The following is an 18,404-nucleotide window of genomic DNA, read 5'->3' as shown; positions in this document are numbered from 1 at the left end:
GTCATATTCGTGTTCAGCGTCACCAAAAACATACAATTCGATACATCACATGCCCCAGATTATTTTCCGAAAGTTATGCCCAAAATTGGGGGTGGGGGTGCTCCCCCTCCATTTGAAGATCCCATCTCGAAACTTGAATATTTCGAAAAAGCATCAAAGGGTACCATCTATGGAAATTTCTTCAGAATTTCAAATGGTAGCTCCCACTTACAGCACTATTTTGATATTTGAACTTTCAATTTGAAAGTTCAACTTTCAAATTTTGAAAGTTTCAAAATGCTTAAAAAATTAAAAATTCAATGTCATTTCGAACTGTGAAATCAGTTTTGATCAAAGTATCATAGCTTTGGAGGAATGCGCTGCTGAAGTTGAGTACCTCGAGACAATGTGAAAATAATGGAAGCCTCCCCCCCACTCACCTCCTGAGAGGGCTGGGACCAAACTGATTGCGGGTTTATTACTTATTGGGTGGGTGAATATTGTAAAAAAAAATTGAGCACAATCGAAAGACATGACTCAAAAACGTTGGTCGAATGGACATGGAATGACCCTACTGAAAAAACTTCTTTAAAAATGAGTTTGAATCATTATTCCTAAAATTTGTCAGACTGCAGATTAGACTAAAAGTCAAAAAATTTGAAAAATTGCTCTAAAGTCGACTTTTTTGACCCTGAAGAGCAGCCAGGTATAGTTGAAAGATGTAAACCTGCAAAAGAAACATCTCAACAAGTAGGATAACACCCTAAAGTAGGGCAAAAACAGGACGTTTTAGCAAAACACTTTTTCAAAATGTTTTAATTTTTGGGAGGGAGTTCAAAAACGCATAAAATTCATTACAGGTATAATTTTTTTGCTCAAATTTTAGAGAACAAAAGGAAAATTCCATACATCGATTTGAAAAAAAAAAAAAAAGAAATAAGTATGCTTACTTTGGGACTTGATTCGCCATTTTGGCTAAAAGTCACATTTTTTGAAAATTTTGACAAAAAATGAGACTTTTGGCACGACTTTTTTATCCATTCAAAAAAAAAGTTTTTTAATAATTCCAGCAAGATGACATTTTTTTTAAAATTTTGTCAAAAACTGGACTTTTTTGAGAATATTAATAAGTGAATAAATGGATTTTTTTTGACAATTTTGACAAAATAAAAGCGTTTTTTCTGACATGACAAAAATACATGCTTTTTAGGCAACTGTAGCAAACAACAGAACTTTTTAGTCAATTCCGGCAAAAAGTTAGGACTTTTCTAGCAATATGGGGAAATGTTTGGATGTTTTGGCCGAAAATCAGAACTTTTTCGGAAACAGTGGCCAAAAAAGCAGGATAGCAGGGCGAACGAGCAAAAAACAAGAAAAAAGTAGAGAAAGCAAGAAAAGCAGGACTGTGACACCTTGATCTGAGGCACCTTCCCATCGTATTACCAAATTTGGGCCTTCTAAGATCAATTTGTGAGACTGCAGGCTAATTTAGGTAAGAAAAAAAAACAAAACAAAACAGAAAACAACTCAAAAATAAACTGTTTTCATCTTGGAGAAGAGTTAAATAGGGTGGAAAGGTTGAGGAGAGCAGTGAGGGGGATGCTGCAAGCGAATCTAGCACCCAAAAGAACCATGTTCACCAAGTTATCAAAAACTGAACAATATTTTGAATCGATTTCGAAACACATCGTTTAAAATGGTTTGAATGACATACAAATAATTAAAATTGACTCAAAGTTGACGTAGCATCTCAGATTTTGAAGAAAATCTAGCAATTAAAGCATAGATTACAGAAAATTACCGAAAAAAATTGAATAAAATGTTGTCTAAATTACAGATATGGTATGCTCAAACTGCAAGCCATTTTTAATTGAACATAAATTCCCGAAAAATTCTAAATTTTATTTAAAAAAACAGAAACTTCAATCTAACCAAGCGGAATATTTGCTCAAATGACACCAACATCTGCAACTACACTGATTTTTCACTTGAAATACACTCAACGCGGCGTTTTATCAAAGGCTGGTAAAATTCCCCAACACGTAATCGCATTATAGTCAAACTTTTAATACAGTCTTTTGATACTCTAACAAAAGCTCGATATACGTTCGCATAAAACGTAAAATCTAATTAAAAGTCATCGCTTTGGTAAAATTCACTTCTTCTATTATGATTAAGAAAATTTACATTCGTATTATGTAACATGCCAGAAAGGGGGGGGGCAGTGGAGATAGTAATGGTTTGGCGGCTTAATCGAAATCGTAAATCGGTATTGAAAAACGAAACGAACGAACGTAATTTCCCAAACACTCTATTATTCGAGAGCTTCTCGCTATAAAATTCAGATCAGAATTTACCAACAGCTCGAAAATAAAAGGAAGGGGGGATGGGGAAGAAGGCTTCGAGAAGTGTATTATTATAAACACGAGACTCTTTTTCACTTTTGAATTTACACCAACGGTATAGAAAAGGGATTAATGTAAGTAGAAACAGAGATACACTATAGTCTTCTTATCAATGTAATGAACTTTCCTCTTACCCTGCGTACCACACTCTTGTAGTAATAATGATATACACGGCGACGAAAATAGACGAATTAATTAACGTAGTTGCGTACAAATTGCATACTCTTTTCTGCACAGGAATAGCCAATTCTACACGTTCGACGAAGGGGAGCAAAGAAGAAACCAAAGTATAAGAGTATACCTCTCTGTACCTATCAATTCGTTTGACGTAATTTTCAAACGTTTAATTCGTCTGCTATTAACACGAGTGTGCAATACCATACAAAAGCATTCTTTGGGCGGATAAAACAATGCGAAATAAACGTACACAGGAAGATGACATATACTCTTATACTTGAACGCGACGACATCCTACTGTACATAGCGAATACGCCCAACACTTCACTCTATATAAGCTTCACGTTAGGTTACACACACCTTGTTCGAGTACATACTCAAAATATTTCTATTCTCGTGAACCGTAAAACGAAACTTTGTTTAGTTACCGGTACCCTCTTACCTCTTATGTACATCAAGGTATTATGAATGCGCTTCATTCAAAAGCATTTTTCTACTTCTTTCATCCTCTATGTACACCTATAGTACATATAGTGTTCCTATACTATACATACAACATGGAGAAATCACTTTGGTAAACATTCGACAATTGTTGTTATTTTTGTAATTAATTTTTCAAGGCCGGTAATGCAACATTGTACACAGAACGGAGGAAAAAATCCACGTATTTGTGTCGTTTCTGTTCCATCTCGAGATCGTATATGTAGAGAGAAACAGACGACTCGCCAGCATCGTCGCAGCCAAAATGTTAAATCGTATAGAAAACTCGTCGAGCGTAAATTACGATGCAATATTATACGTATATGCACATATAAATGATATATAAATCCAGTTTCCAAAGCAAACCTTGAACAAAGTAGGAGAATTTGCTATACGTACATCTCTTTTCTAATAACACCATCGAGTAGACGGATAAGGATAATGCGGCTTACATGTGTACTTTTTTCCACCATATCGGTGGTACTATGAACAACTCCAAGTCTCTTTTCATATAAGTCGAAGTACTTAATAAAATTCAGATTATATTTATACTCGATCTAACTCGACGTTCGGCTTATAAACAAAAATCAAAAGTTTCCGCGCATCGTACACGTGACCGAAGGAAGGTGTTACGATAAGAATATTGAATCAGGTACCAGCTACCGCAGCGGTATAATTATTCGAACGCATAAAACCGCTTGGAAATATTGTATGGTACAATCTCACCATAAACTTCTTCTATTTTTAGGCTCGCAGACGTGGAGACGATGATTGCGGTATTTATTCTGAAAGGAAGTCGCTAATATAAGCGACAGCGGCGTGAGTGGGCTTTAAAATAAGGTACTCACGCACCGGTCGACAACCTAAACGATAAAATACCATGTTTCGATCGGGAACGCATTCAAGGTTACCAGACTGCATAATATTTTTCAATTACCCAAGTTTTCACAACTTGTTTTCAAACAGTTTTGGAAAATTTCTGTCTCTATTGTCGTAAACAAAAACGACAAAAAAATTTAGTAACAATTTCCATCGTGTTTTGCAATCAAAACACGGCGATTTACGAATGATGAATCAAAATGTCTAAAACTTTGGCAATTAAATCGAAATACGTGTAGATGAATCGTATTAAAAAAAAAAACACGATTTAAAAAAATGACACAATCTTATAAACGTCAACTAAACAATAGCCAAATTCAAACGGTGAAGAATTTTCAACGGTGTTGATACAGAATATTATACGGTCGTTTCTCGTTTCAAATTACCACGCAAACCGATACGAATGAGTATACGTAACAGAAAGCGAAATCGAACACGTGTCGCGTGTAATGGAATATATAAAAACAAGTCGGACAACATAATAGTAAATTCTTTTAGCACGCTTTTCATTCAACCTATTCTTCATTGAATATCTATACACGGTGATCTGGTCAAGACAGGTTTGTAATAGAGAGTGAATCTGAACGTGGTCAGTGATTAATGATCGCGAAATCGACTGCACGAAGAGAGAAAATTACGTTAAAATTACCTAAAACATAATAACGAAAGATTTTTAAAATAAATATCGAAATATTATAATCCGAGATTTCGATACGATGTAAATCATACTCAAAAAAATCAACGAATACGTGACGATGGAATCGTGTTCACCTGACATGGTGTTCAAGGAAAACAACTAGAACCCTTTACTGGTTCGAGTTATCAATGAAACGTATAATTACCTTACTTCGATACACTTCGTACTTGTCTTGTGATAAACTAGAAATTCCATTTATCACAAAAAACTCAAAGGGATGTGGTTTTTAATCCGCAACTCGATGTTTAACCGAGAGATTGACTTGTAGGATAAATGTACGGTCATAATTCAAAGCTGAATTCGAAAATACTACTTCGACAATACGAATTACTGATCTATGATCTATCATCGAGACATAATACACTTTCGATGTATTAGTCTATGAAATACAAACTTATCGCAGAATTTGAATTCAATTTCTCGATTCACACTCTACAGATACTATTATTCTTTTACATCGGTCAATTCTTCAGTTAAACCCGGTATATCATCAGCAATAACGAACAACGTTTGTAATTACCTGCACATAACAAATAATGAGTTAATAAATCACCGAACGAATGAATATTCAAACAAGAGTCCGATTTGGAGAAAAAGTACCTGTGGCAAATTAGCAGATAACTGCCGATGCAACGAATCCCTTTCCTTTTCGACTTCTTGTAGTTTGGTTTCCGTTTCTCCCAATCTGATTTGAGTTTCCCTCAACGTATCCATCAATTTATCCCTTTCGTCGAGCATCGACACCATAAGCTGCTCGAAATTAGCATCGTCGCCGGACATTTGCGAATTACGTTGAGAAATACTATCCTCCGAGATAGTCGGCATCACATCACACATCATATTCCACATATTGAGAATTTTATTACGTACCGCGAAGAAAACTGATAACGAATATTATCTAATCAATCGGGTAGATGAAAACTATTACATTTTATACAAATCAATGAAGAAGCTATTCACTCGTCGAGAAAGGAAACTAATCAAACGCTCATATTTTATCTGAACTATATTACAACGTATACGAGATGTGTACTCCCATTGTTACCGTAATCACTACATCAATAAACTGAAATAATCATGTACTGAGAAAACGAAACACTATTTAGAAAGGAGACACACCTACTAATACAAAACACATTCGGTAGTTTTATCAACACTTATCTACATCTCACGCGGCCATCTTGAACACTGTCAACGAAAGAAAAGTAAGAACTCGTACGGTTACGATGTAGCGTGCACCAAACTGTGAATCGACTGTTTGTTTCCATAGTTACTAGAGGAAAAATATACCTAGGTATACCTGTAATTAAATTCGGATTTTTGTTTTGAAATAGATAATTGTTTGAATTATCTATTTGTTGGACGAATTTTCGGGTTCATTTTCAATCTACGTACGAGACAAAAGCCTCATTTTAATTCATTCTGCAACTTGTTTTCGGCGTTTTCGAAACGCATCAATGAAGAAAATTCATCAGCAACAGCAGATTTTTCGCGTACAAGTTTTCCCAAAACTCGCTTCGATTCGTTATAAAGAGAGAAAATGAGCAATCAATTTTAGGCTCACTTGCTCAAAATTCGATTGGCCAATCAATTTTTAGCGTCAGTTTGAATACCTACATAAGATACCTATTTTGTAATTTTTATTTTTTATTCGATTGAAAAAACTGAGAAAGCATCGCTAATTACGCGAATTTCAGTACAATTCATTGAAAGTCACTTTATAATTGATATATTCTATGGATTTTACGTATATTTATTCGCAAATTATGTAAAAAATTGTAAAAAAATTATTCAATTTCCTCTTATCAATTTGAAAAAGAGACGACGCTTCAACCGAATATTTCACTTTATCCGGCACGTTTCCTCCGTTCTCACTCTTCTTTCCTCTTGACAAAAGATAACAATGAATAATTTATCAGAAATTCGCGAAAATTAATTTAAGAATAATAGATCAGTGTCGAATATTTGATAGTTTCGTCGGTTTAATATAATTTCGTGATCGTCTCTGATCATCCTTAGCTTCACATCTTTCACTCAAACATTTCCCAGTTAACACAAGTTAGCTTTTCCTTCGATTAACACTATGGATATTGTAGTAAATTTGAATTTAGATATCTTAATTCCATCATTGGTTGTCTGACATCGGAGAATAGAATGTTGAATCATCATTCAATTGTCATCCAAACTATCAACTTACAACATGGGGCACTCGAAAAAGAAGACGGTCAAGAGCAGAGGAGGTTCCAGTTTGAATGGTAATGTAAATTTTGGATATGTGATTCGACGATCGATCAACAGTTGATGTTTTTGTAACACTATCGTTATTATAATTTTGCAGATGTTACATTGAACGATTTTGCGAATGCTTCAGTTCAAGGCAGTAAAGGACGTTTACGCAAAAGTCGTACTACTCGTAAGTACAAGTAACTTCACCATTGTTTCAAACATCGAATATGTTGATCTTAATTGTGAAATATCCTTATTGTTTAGTTCCAACTCACGACGAAAGGAACTGGGATTCTGATATTGAAGATGTGAACTCAGATGGTGAAACGAAATCCACCGGTGAATATCATTTTATTAATGAGATTGCAATTTTTATCATTCGAAGCATCATCATTACCGCTTCTGTTTCAGATAAGAAAACTCGTTCTAGAAAGAAAACGATTTCAGAAACTGACGAAAACGGTTTCAAAACGTATCCAATAGATATTTGGCATATTATATCCCATTACATAAAACCAGAAGATGTTGGACGTTTTGCCGCAATTTGTAAAGGTTCCAATGCTGTTGTCAATTCGCCATCATTTTGGTTCAATTTATACAGAAGGTAACTAAATCAAATGATGAAATATCCGCGAAATATTGAGTAGGTATACAATAGAATTATGTTCGCAGATATTATCAACCTGTTAAAGAAATGCCTGAAAGATTACAACCCGAATGTATGACTCGACTTTACGAACTGAAATCGTGTGTTATTCGAGCCTTATATTACACCTATCCGCCTTTCGCTTCCAAATTTCAACCTGACACTAATAAACAACTCTCCAACGTCGGCGTTCCAAATAATTCGGTCCAGATTTACACCCCACTGCTTGTTAAAAGGAAATGTTTATCTGTTTGGTCTAAAGAAGTGAGTCAATTTTTTTGCTCATTTTTTTCAATTACGTAGACCTACCTGTAAGATAACGATGAAATTTTTCAGGCTGGCGATGTCGGTTGGCAATGCAACTTCATATTGAAACGTGAAAATTTTGCGGCTATTTACGCTTCTAGGAATATTCCACGAAAAAAAGATTTATTCGCAATGTTGGACGATATTTCTGCTAATAAAGAAGAAGGATGCGTTTTACTTCAGGTATCGTATCAATTCCACTTCAATTGCCATCGATTTCTTGAAAATATGCTCAAATACGTTTATTCAATATTTGTTCTAGGTGAAATTCAAAAAATTTATTGTCACTCCGTTAGTTCTGGGATACACGTTAACTTCCATTACTTACGATCGTAACACATTAGAATTGACATTTTGTTCCGGTATGACGTCCGACTACAATCGTATGAGCGTAACATTTAGTAATGTTGAAGAAGTCCAGGCTCATAATTGGTGGTCTCCCCATTATCCTCATTCCAATAGTTTATCCACCCATATTATCTCTTGCGGTTGAATGAAAGCATACTTAGTTTGTCGATCTCATTTCTGTTACAAAGTATGCAAATATTATACTTTATGATGATTTAGTTACTCTCTCATTAATTAACGTTTCCGAAAAAAAAAAAATATTTTCTGTGTAGTATTTTAGTTTCTTTGAATATTTTTTGTTAATGGATTTTTGTTCTTCTTAAGTACGAGTAAGTGATAATTTGTGTCTGTGGTTTACGCATTTATACGAATATGGTGTGCTGTTAATGGACTTATATTTTATTGTAAGTCAATTGTTTAAGTACTCGTAATTTTGTATTTTTTTCTCCCTTTTTTGTTTGTTAATGATTACTTAAGTTCGCAGTGTAGGTAACCATGTCCTTTATTTGTGGAAACAATATTTTTTTGTTACCTAAGTTTACGATTGTAGTCAATTATTCGATTAACAAATAATCTGAATATGCAACAATACAGTTCTAATAGTTTCGCAGTTGTCAAAGATTTTATGTAGAATAATGATCAGTTGAATTTCACTTATCTATTTATTGTTCTATTTAATGGTGCTACCTAGGGCAGTAATCCTTTCAATATTGAATTACTTATACGATATAGTTATCATACACCTAATACATATTTTTGTAGTATATGACGTACTTCATCACAAACGAAATTTTATTTCTGCGGATTTTCTATTTATAAATTAATTATTTTAATCGTTTATAATTCGATTTTCTTGTGGTCATCACTGGAGATCAGACGATTAAAAAGATCAGTTTATGGTAGCAAATTTGAAGTGATAAAATCTGGTTCAAAGTCCGATATTCTATGCAGCATATAACTCGATGTTTGTAACAGAATGATTAAATCATGTTTTTTTTAAATTCGGTGTTCTTCTTTTGTGTTCTTCTTCTGTTGACTAATGGAAAAAGTGAACGTTTTAAGGAACGGTATATTTGTTTTTGTTTTAGACATTAACAATTAAAAACAAACTTTCATGCAGGAGGCAGATAAAGATGAGAAGCTAAACTTCAACGACGAATACATAAACGGATGAAAGAAAAATATTCGTAATATAGAAAATTAAAATTGTTTAGATTAAAAAATATTATCAGGTAAATATTTGACCTAAACATATGAAAAATATCAAGATTACAATACGTACGCTTATTACATAAAGCGCTTTTAATAAAAAAAATGTACATTTTATTAAAACGATCAGGAGAAAAAGATTGCATCTGATCAGGTCTGAACAAATCTAATCCGACCAAAACTTTGATTTAATCAGATCAAATGGTATTCAGGGAAAATCCGAATTTGATCTGATCTGATCAGATGTAATCATTTTCCGCTGGGCGTTGATATATTTAAATTTAATAGGTACATCGAATGTCTACTTCATGATTTATTGGTGCATTCTTCTGATATGTATAAATCTTTGTTTTGTCGTGGTGAAGCAAAATGACACATCATAACGTTCTACTTATACAATAAAACTTACGGCTTATAAAGAATTAACATATTGTAATTAATTGTTCACAAATATAACATTCCGATGAAGGATTCTTGACCCATTTTTTTTTTTTTTTTTTTTTTTTTTACATATACGAAATATTTTTTCCTATAATTATTGCTAGATTCTAATACCAACAACAGTCTATCAACGTAACATGACTTCCATTCCAATTTTTTTTCAAAACGATATTTTTAAAAAGAAAAAAAATTATTTACAAATAAAAAAAAAGGAAAAAGATACTTATTCTTAGTCGAGAAAACCAGTATTTACTAATTTTTCTAAAAAGAATTTAACATCGCCTAGTTCCGAATCCTTGATTCCAAGACTTTTCAGCATACCAATATCTCCATTTTCAACTGCAATAAAAACTGAACGAAGGTGTTCCAAATCTGATCTCATCAGGTGTAAAGCTGCACCGAAATCTTCAATCGTTTGCGATTCTGCGAATAAAAAAAAATATTAGAGAAGATCATTCGCAGGTAAAATGAACTGAGACATTTACATTAGTAGGTAAATCAAAAGAAAACACAGTCAGAATGAAATGGCAAAGCGAAATTATAATTTTGAAACTTTGCTTTCTCACTGGAGGCAATTTTTGTAAAGCTTTATAAATTCCAACTTGGTTAATTGAAATTCTACTCATGTGAAATAAATTACACGAGTTTTAAAATTCTTTCGAGAAACACAGCACTGGTGTTGGTGCTATTTAGTTAAAGTAAAGCAACGTGATCAAGTTCATAATTTCGACGTTTTGATTTAAAATCCGCTCGCAGTGTTACTTTTTTTTACGTCTTTTGATCTGAATCGTTTTACAATGTGAGGATTTCAAGAGATTTTCCATTTACAAGGCATGTGTTGCAGAATGGCATTGAGGGCATATTCATCATCTTTATCATGTAATTTCCAAAATCACTCATGTATTACAACGATTGCTGGGGGAGTAATTAATATTTTAATCAAGATGAATAAAAACTTGAAAATTATCTGTAGGCATAAAAACAAAATATGGATTGTGTTGATCCAACGTTTTGAAAACGATTTATTCTAAATACTCAACATAACTTATTAAAAAAATACCCAACGAAATAGGAAAAATAAATAAATTCTCGGTTCTCATCTTAAAGAAAAATAATTGAACGTGGCTTTTTGTCCAAAAGGCTTTGAATCAATAATTACCTATCCATGTAACCCGTAACTCAAAGACGATTTTTCAACGACAAACTTTCAAAAGAATTCTTCGTTCAACATTGTCAATAAAAATAATGAAACTGCCACTAGCGCATTTGCTAACAACGGTATATTTTTTCTCTCAGAAACGACGTTATTACCTAAGCGTTTGCGAGTTTTCAAAAGTTTGCTCTTTTTTGCTTCGCACATCTTTACCCGAGAGCTCGCAAGACGCTATAACGATTTTAATTTCGGTATTAGCTGTATTAATATTCAGCTTATACTTTACAATCTACTGTATTTACTTACCAGATAAAGTTATGGCTACTTTTTCCACTCCACCGAGAGGCTGCAAAGCATCTCTCGCTTTATTTCCGAATAATTTTTCCAAATAATTTGGTCCATGACTAGCTATAAGAGATTGAAGAAAACTTGCCGTTTCTTCTACCGGAGGACGCTTCGCTGTAAAGAAATGCAATCGATTAATCATATCTTATTTATATATACGACGATGCTTTAAATTTTAGCTGCTTATAGAGCAAATGCATTAGAATACAGCGATATATTATATTTGACGTAACGTTTTTCTCACATCCGTTCTATAGACTGATTTTTCAACATGCCTGGAAGCATTTTGAATTTCAAATATGTAGGTATAAACCGTAGCTGGGTAATTTATACGCGAATTCAAAATAACATGGAAACAACGAAAAAAAAATATAGGTTGGTTGAGGTATTCTTAGAATATTGTTGCGTAGGTGAATATCTATACATAACCACTGTATACCTACCTACTTATGATATCCAGTAGGAAATATATTTTTATAAATTGGGTTGATAGGTATGTTGGATTTGATCTGATACAGGATGTTAAATAAGTGAATGCGAAGTCTTAAAAGTTCATAGTTGAAATGACAGGATGTCATGGAAAAAAAAAGAAATAGGTAGTTAAAGATTGATTGTACCTATGTAGAAAAAATTAATTTCAAATAACACACACTTCGAAATTTGAAATACATTATCGGGTGAAAATTCAGACAAGTTTCAATCTTCAGAGTGGATGTGAGAAAAGTGGAACTCGTAAAAAGTTTAAATAGGTATTATTATTGGTGCTTTGTAAAACCGAACTTCAAATTAGCCAGAAAATGCGGAGAGAGGTATAGAAAAAGGTTCAAAATAATAATTACCTGCGGTACATAACCTAGGATCCTCGTCGTACCCGTCTGGACAGTCTGGAGCTCCATCGCATAAATACTGTATAGAAATACAAGCTCCATCACCAGGACATTTAAATGGTTCATATGGATGACAAGGTGTATCACCTGAAACAAGAAAATATTTATCGCTATTATAATTCAATATTTCATCTAGTGGAAAACAAAGGGCTTGTGTGGTGTATCAATTTTATTCGATGAGACATTTATTTATAGTCGTTAGTCTGCCCAGTTCGAATAAAAAATTTCAGTCGAAATTCGTTCAGTCTGCGGAACGTTCGCTGAATTGCATTTATTTAATTACGAATCTATGTTTTTTACGGTACCTACCTAGATTTTACAAAGATCGTTAAAATGTAGACAACATTTGTTCGATAATTTTTCAAATATTGAAATCCTATTTTTTCCTTGTCCATGGATCTTTTATTCACAATTACCTACATAAATTAGGCTTCATTTCCATTTTTTTTTTTTTTTTTTTTGAGAAAGAACGAATCTGTACTTCGAAAATACACTGTTTTCTTTTCACGATCGACCATTACAATCCTACCTGGTTCATATTCGAACATCGAATTGTACTTTAGACCACGTTAATTATTAAACAAAAAAAGTTGAACTTTCGTTGCAAACTTGTTGAAAAAAAAATTAAACCCAGACGCAATTAATGGTTAGAGTAAAATTTATCGTTCGTTGTACTAACATCGCTGCTGCACGTTTCGTGACGTAAATTTATAATTCCTGTATAGAAAAAGAAATTTCAAAACACCCATTTTAAAATGACAGCGACCAAAAATGTTTTTTCCTCTATGAACAACGCGTTCACTTGTATTAAAAATTTCAACTTTTTTTTACCATTTCGTAGTAAAATTTGCCAACCGTCCGCCACGCCGGATGTTACTTAGGACTTTAATTAGAATTAATGCAAGTTTAAATAAGTTGTCCTGTTTTAAAATTTCATGTTTATAACGTATTCCCTTTAGTTGAACATTACTGTAAAAGCTTTTACGTTTCACAATGTTCGTCTGTGTACGTACTACAATTTCTGTCTGTGAAATTTTCTAACATTTGTAAAATAATGTATTTTTAATTTGCTGGAAAAAATTGAAACTGGTAGTGGGGAATTTTTTTGATGTTTCAATTTGAACAATTTTTTATAGAGTATTATATTTTTTCGAAGTCTCAGTTACAGATTCCTCAGATATTTTCTAATTGAATAAAATATTTAAAAAAAATAAAAATTAAATGCAGGTGCTATCAATTTTTTTCAAAAAGGTAAATCATATTTTAATTTTTTTAAATTTGAATATGTAGTTATTATTATTTTAAGGAATTTGTTAAAAATTATATGCTTTGTAATTCTTAAAAATTATTATTTTAAAAAAAAAGATACAATAGGTAGATAAATAAAATAATGACAGAATCATTTTCGTATATCGAGAGGTGAACAATTAATGTTTGACCTTCGTCCTATTGGATATGTTGACCTAAAACGTATTTCTCTTGAGAAACCGAATGTGTAACTCTCAAATCGTCTCCACAAACTTGTTAGTACGAAGAATTTTTTTTTTAATTTGACAAATTACGTATAAAAATTTCCACCAAGTCATCGTTATATTTCCCTCGAGGATTTTTCCGCTTCAATCTTCGTTCGTTCTGATACGTATCGGGTAAAATCTGTCTTCATCAAAGTTTACAAGTATGAGAATTTTTCCTCATGTATCGTCATCTCGTCGTACCTTGGCTACGGTTGATGTAGATTTTTCTTTTGTGAAACGTTATCGAAACGCTTACGAAACGGTTTTCAGTCGATAAAACTCGACTGTAAGTAAGGAAATTAGATTTCTACCGAAGGTACAGTTATGAAAAGACTTGTATAAAGTTTCACCTCTTCTCCAAACTCGACAGTCCTAATTTTCAAACGACCATAGCATTCGGATATTAAGCTATATTAAGCTGTATTTCTAATTTCATTCAGTTAGATTTACATAAGATTGCCAAGTGCGCAGTGCCGGCGTTAGCACTGTCGCATATGTCGCAAAGTGCGACATAGCAGATTTCTGGTGTGTCGCAATGCGACACACCAGAAATCTGTCACCAAATCGGAGAAAATTTGAAAAATTGAAAAAAACGTCAATTCGGTAGCAGAATTGTTAATTAGCCGAGAAAATCACCAATCTGTCCTCAAAATTCTCATTTTTTTCAAAAGCTTTTGCCCTCGCTTCGCTCGGGCTACATTAATATTTTCTATTTCTCAAATTCTACATGACTGTGCTTGGAAAGTATTTTTATTTAGACTTTTAAAAATGTCAGTAGTGGAAAACTGACTTTTCACATCAAAATTACAGCTGTTTTGCTTCTTGAAACTTCAAGTTTTTGAAAGCTTTAGCCCTCGCTTCGCTCGGGCCAATGTTGTTTTATTTTTCAAAACACAAATTATCCAAAGCTTTTGCCCTCGCTTCGGTCTGGAATTCAAGATACTGATTTCAAAAATTTTAAGAATATGAAAACCAAATAGAAAAATTATAGAAATAGGAACTCATAAAACTCAAAGCACATGAAAAATGGAAATTTATCATTTTTTCTGAACAGATTCATGATTCATTAGCTTTTCAAATTTTTTAACACAGCACATTCAAATTTTGATTAAGTGTAGCCTGAAAAATTACGACTTTTTGTGGCAAAATGACCTGGTACACCCCCAAGCATGTTAAACTGTTCACAAAAAATGAATAAAATGAATAAAGAGATGTCGAATTGAAAATTTTTAAAATTTGAACCCTCTACCTTCTTTTTCACACATGAAAAACTGGCACACCCTACTGGAAGGTTCAGTTACGCTTATGGGGGGGGGGGGGTCTTGGCTACACTTCTCATATGTAATTTTTTTGCGACACACCAGAAAAATTTACTTCGCCGGCTCTGCAAGTGCGTATTCACGGGAAAAGGATATGCAATTTTATTAACATCTATACGGATCCGTATTTACGGTGGTTTGATTAGGCAACTTGTTTGACGTGAGTGTGGTATTCTTTAATGTGGCAAGGCGGCACGTTTTGGGAAGGTTTTCCGCGTGGAATTGGTGTCCAAATTATCAAATGGAAGTTCCTTCCGTTTTAGTAGAAGTGGATTAACGAATAATAATTTTATGGTGAGAGAGCGAGTGAGTGTGTTTTTATTCGGGTTTCAAAATTGAATAAAAGTATGGTGAATTTCTAAGAGAAATTGTACAGAATTTTGCAAAAGTGAACTTTTTAGTCGAGGAGAATAATGTTTATGATTTCGAGGTAGTAAGTTTGAGTTTTTTGATGAGTAGTTCTTGTCGAGAAGGAGATGGGATGGAACTGTTCTACATACGTCATAAAGTCAGATCCTCCAATTCATATTGTTCATTTTTTTTTTTCTTTCTAAACAGATTCCTTTGACCGTTTAGTAAGACTAAGTAAACAATTTCCAGGGGACTTTGAGATGGAAGGGAGATTTTACACACTTTTATGCTCCTTTGTTGAAATAAGTAATCAATTTTATTTGTACCTGTATACTATATCCATTTTATTCGTACCTAATGATAATGATCGTTCCCAATGCCATGCCATATTCTTTACCCAAATTATGAAAATACATACGTATGAACATGCTTATAATGCAAACCGTAGAACACCCTGAAGCATTTCTACAAAATAATCGATTCGTCTAATGAACGAAATCAAAACTAGCACATGTAAATTGAAAATTCAAATATACACGTGCGAAGAGAATTATAATCCAAGCACTAGAATTTAGATAAGTGATTCAAATAACATTGGACGAGTAAATGAATAAATACCTAGCTATCTACTTGAAAGAAAATTCTCCGCAGCGAGTAAATTATTTATTAAAGATGTACTTCGATACCTACTCGTAATATTCTCTCATACGTTCATTTTTTTTCCTACCCAACGTAGCTCGATACGTAACTCGGAATACGAGTGTTTCGCGTATGAAAATTATTTTTCAGTATAAAGATGTCTCCTATTTTGTATAAAATATGAATTTATTTCAGTCGTGATCATAAATCAGACGTATGTATATTTTCATGATATATTGACATTGATATACGACTTTTTAGTTGTCTTTTTAGTATGCTGATGCAGCCTAAGGAACTGAGCTTTAACCTCAATTTTCCTTTTAAAGCCGACAAATCATTATGTGCTGGTGTGTGGGACATGGACAAATTGATAGTTTAATAGGTTTTTCCAGTCATGTAAAAAAAGAATCTCGGTTTACTTGTGCTCGAGCTTGTGATCTTTATTATAACATATACATATTTAGGTCATCGTAGATTTTGGTAAGAAAAAAAAGTATTGTATATAGGTATATTTATACTGATTGTGACAATATACATACAAATACATAGAGCCTATGTTCGTAGGTACGAGTACCTACCTACCTCTTATAGGTACGTATTTATTCGAAGAACTATTAGGTGCGAATGAAGAGTTTTATTATATGAAATATGAACTAGGTAGGTACCTATTAAGTACACATTGAAGGTGTTGTAAAATAGGCACTCCCCTTCTGCGTGGAATTGGGTCTACGTCATGTTATTTATATTGACGTTTATGTAGATGATTGCATTCCATTCGAAGAAATCCAGGTTTTTTCCCTCCCCTCCTCTCATCTCTCCATTTTTCTTTCTTTTTAATAGGACGCGAAATATAATCTGTATGTATTAATCAGCGTGACGGGGGTTTTCAGAAATCTTGATTGAGCTGTCAAAATGGTACTGTAGATCTGTAATGTTGGGTCGTTTTTCATAAAGAAAGAAAATATAACCGAATAAATGGCGATTCGGGCGAAACGAAACGAACGAGAATTTTGTAAAATGACTTTGACAACTGTATGCTTTTGATGTTGGTCTTTCTTTTACGCAATTTCACCTACTTTCTGTTTTCCAGTCGTTTTAAGATGTTATTCGTTTGAGTTCTCTTGAAAATATTCTTTTCGTCATCGTCGGCGTCATTTTTACGAAACGTAAAATATGTTTCTGAAATTATACCTGGGTAGGTATACTTTATTGGTATTCGTCATTCGTCAAATGGCTGCCGTTGTTTCATAATTAAATAAAGGTTCCGCGTGAAGTAATTGGTTGGTGGGATCGGTAGGTAGGTACCAGAGTACTGCACGGTTAAGTTAAAATAGCCGGATAACCGCCGGAGCTATCGGCTAATTTAACTACAGGTTACAAACTGCAGTTACTTTTGTCGGCGCGCGCAACCAGCGGTAAGTTAGGTTAATAACCATACATTAACCGCATTCGGTTCTCTGGTGTCTCAACAATACATTTTGGTGACTCATCAAACAGATAAGACAGAATCGAACATTACATTTCCGATAAGAGCGCGGTATAATCGCAGGTAGTTTAGTCATTTTAACTACAAAATTATCCGCATAGGCTAACGCTAATATAACTGCTTTTGGATGAGTTATATTTGGTAGCTTACCGCACACGACACGCGACTAACGCAGATAACTTTTAACTATACCGTGCAGGACTCTGGTAGGTACCCTAGTTTTTAACTTTTTGTGAATGTTGACGAAATACAGAGCTATTTTTTTGTCTATCAGGCGACGCGGTAGCGTTGCCCCCCCGCCCTCCCACGGTTTCAAACGCGTCATGAAACGCGTTCAACCGTAGGCGGCTCAACGCACACGGAGTTATATTCTGTAACTATTTCGTAATGCAATTCCGGGAGTTTTCAAACGTAATTTTCTCAAAAACTAAGCGTTTATTTGAAAAAACGTAAATACAGTTTTTCTTATTTTTCAAAGACCTTTCAGAATATATAAGAATAATTTTTGTACGATGAAAATTCGCGAAGTTTCAAGTACCCTGTTTTTTGTCATTTTGGGTAAAATTCTTCTTCAAGTTCCACTTAAAGTTAGAAGGATTGGCCGAACCAATTTCGATGAAATTTGGAATATAGCTTTGATTTGTCAACCATTACTGACTAAAAGCAAAAAATTGTAAATTTTTTGAAAATTGACCCTGCACCCCCCCTTTTTGGGCTCCAAAAATTTTCAAAATTGACCCAAAATATCAAAAGGCACTTCTCCACCATAAACTTGATGTTCATGCAAAAATTGAGCTTTGTAGCCCAATTACATCAAGCTTGAGTGGAGTTTAAAGATGCTGAAAAATGACAAATTTTGAAAAAACGAGCAGTGTATTTATCCAAAGTACAATCAAACCAAAGCTGGCATAGATGTA

At 33.5% G+C, this 18,404-nt stretch overlaps 3 protein-coding genes across 3 annotated transcripts in view; 1 reads left to right on the top strand and 2 right to left on the bottom strand.

Moving 5' to 3' along the window:
- Nucleotides 1-5,857, bottom strand: part of LOC135846646 (liprin-alpha-1-like) — a 132,818-nt gene extending 126,961 nt beyond the window's left edge. The window contains exon 1 of the mRNA XM_065365861.1: nucleotides 5,218-5,857. Within this exon, the coding sequence (XP_065221933.1) occupies nucleotides 5,218-5,466 (249 nt within the window). The 5' untranslated portion in view covers nucleotides 5,467-5,857. The remainder of the gene's footprint in view (nucleotides 1-5,217) is intronic.
- Nucleotides 5,858-6,522: 665 nt separating this feature from the next.
- fsd (fates-shifted) lies at nucleotides 6,523-9,144 on the top strand. The gene is made up of 7 exons (XM_065365898.1): nucleotides 6,523-6,872; nucleotides 6,956-7,030; nucleotides 7,108-7,182; nucleotides 7,255-7,447; nucleotides 7,516-7,753; nucleotides 7,826-7,978; nucleotides 8,058-9,144. Exons 1-7 carry the CDS (start codon nucleotides 6,818-6,820, stop codon nucleotides 8,286-8,288), a joined length of 1,020 nt encoding a protein of 339 aa, XP_065221970.1. The 5' UTR covers nucleotides 6,523-6,817; the 3' UTR covers nucleotides 8,289-9,144.
- Nucleotides 9,145-9,831: 687 nt separating this feature from the next.
- LOC135846674 (IDLSRF-like peptide) overlaps nucleotides 9,832-18,404 on the bottom strand; it is a 59,974-nt gene continuing 51,401 nt past the window's right edge. Inside the window, exons 2-4 of the mRNA XM_065365902.1 lie at nucleotides 12,131-12,265; nucleotides 11,253-11,405; nucleotides 9,832-10,216 (exon numbers count right to left, since the gene is read on the bottom strand). Of these exons, the coding sequence (XP_065221974.1) occupies nucleotides 10,023-10,216; nucleotides 11,253-11,405; nucleotides 12,131-12,265 (482 nt within the window). The 3' untranslated portion in view covers nucleotides 9,832-10,022. The remainder of the gene's footprint in view (nucleotides 10,217-11,252; nucleotides 11,406-12,130; nucleotides 12,266-18,404) is intronic.

Source organism: Planococcus citri, chromosome 5 (assembly GCF_950023065.1).
Source record: "Planococcus citri chromosome 5, ihPlaCitr1.1, whole genome shotgun sequence".
NCBI classification, from domain to species: Eukaryota; Metazoa; Arthropoda; class Insecta; order Hemiptera; family Pseudococcidae; genus Planococcus; species Planococcus citri.
The sequence above is the reverse complement of the archived record's forward strand: the minus strand, read 5'-3'. Positions and strand labels throughout refer to the sequence as shown.

What these genes read in the sequence shown, in the direction of transcription:
- fsd (XM_065365898.1), top strand. Translation starts at nt 6,818, where the DNA reads ATGGGGCACTCGAAAAAGAAGACGGTCAAGAGCAGAGGAGGTTCCAGT. An exon ending in ACGCAAAAGTCGTACTACTC is followed by an intron (nt 7,031 to 7,107) that starts GTAAGTACAAGT and finishes CTTATTGTTTAG; the next exon opens with TTCCAACTCACGACGAAAGG. An exon ending in TGGTGAAACGAAATCCACCG is followed by an intron (nt 7,183 to 7,254) that starts GTGAATATCATT and finishes CTTCTGTTTCAG; the next exon opens with ATAAGAAAACTCGTTCTAGA.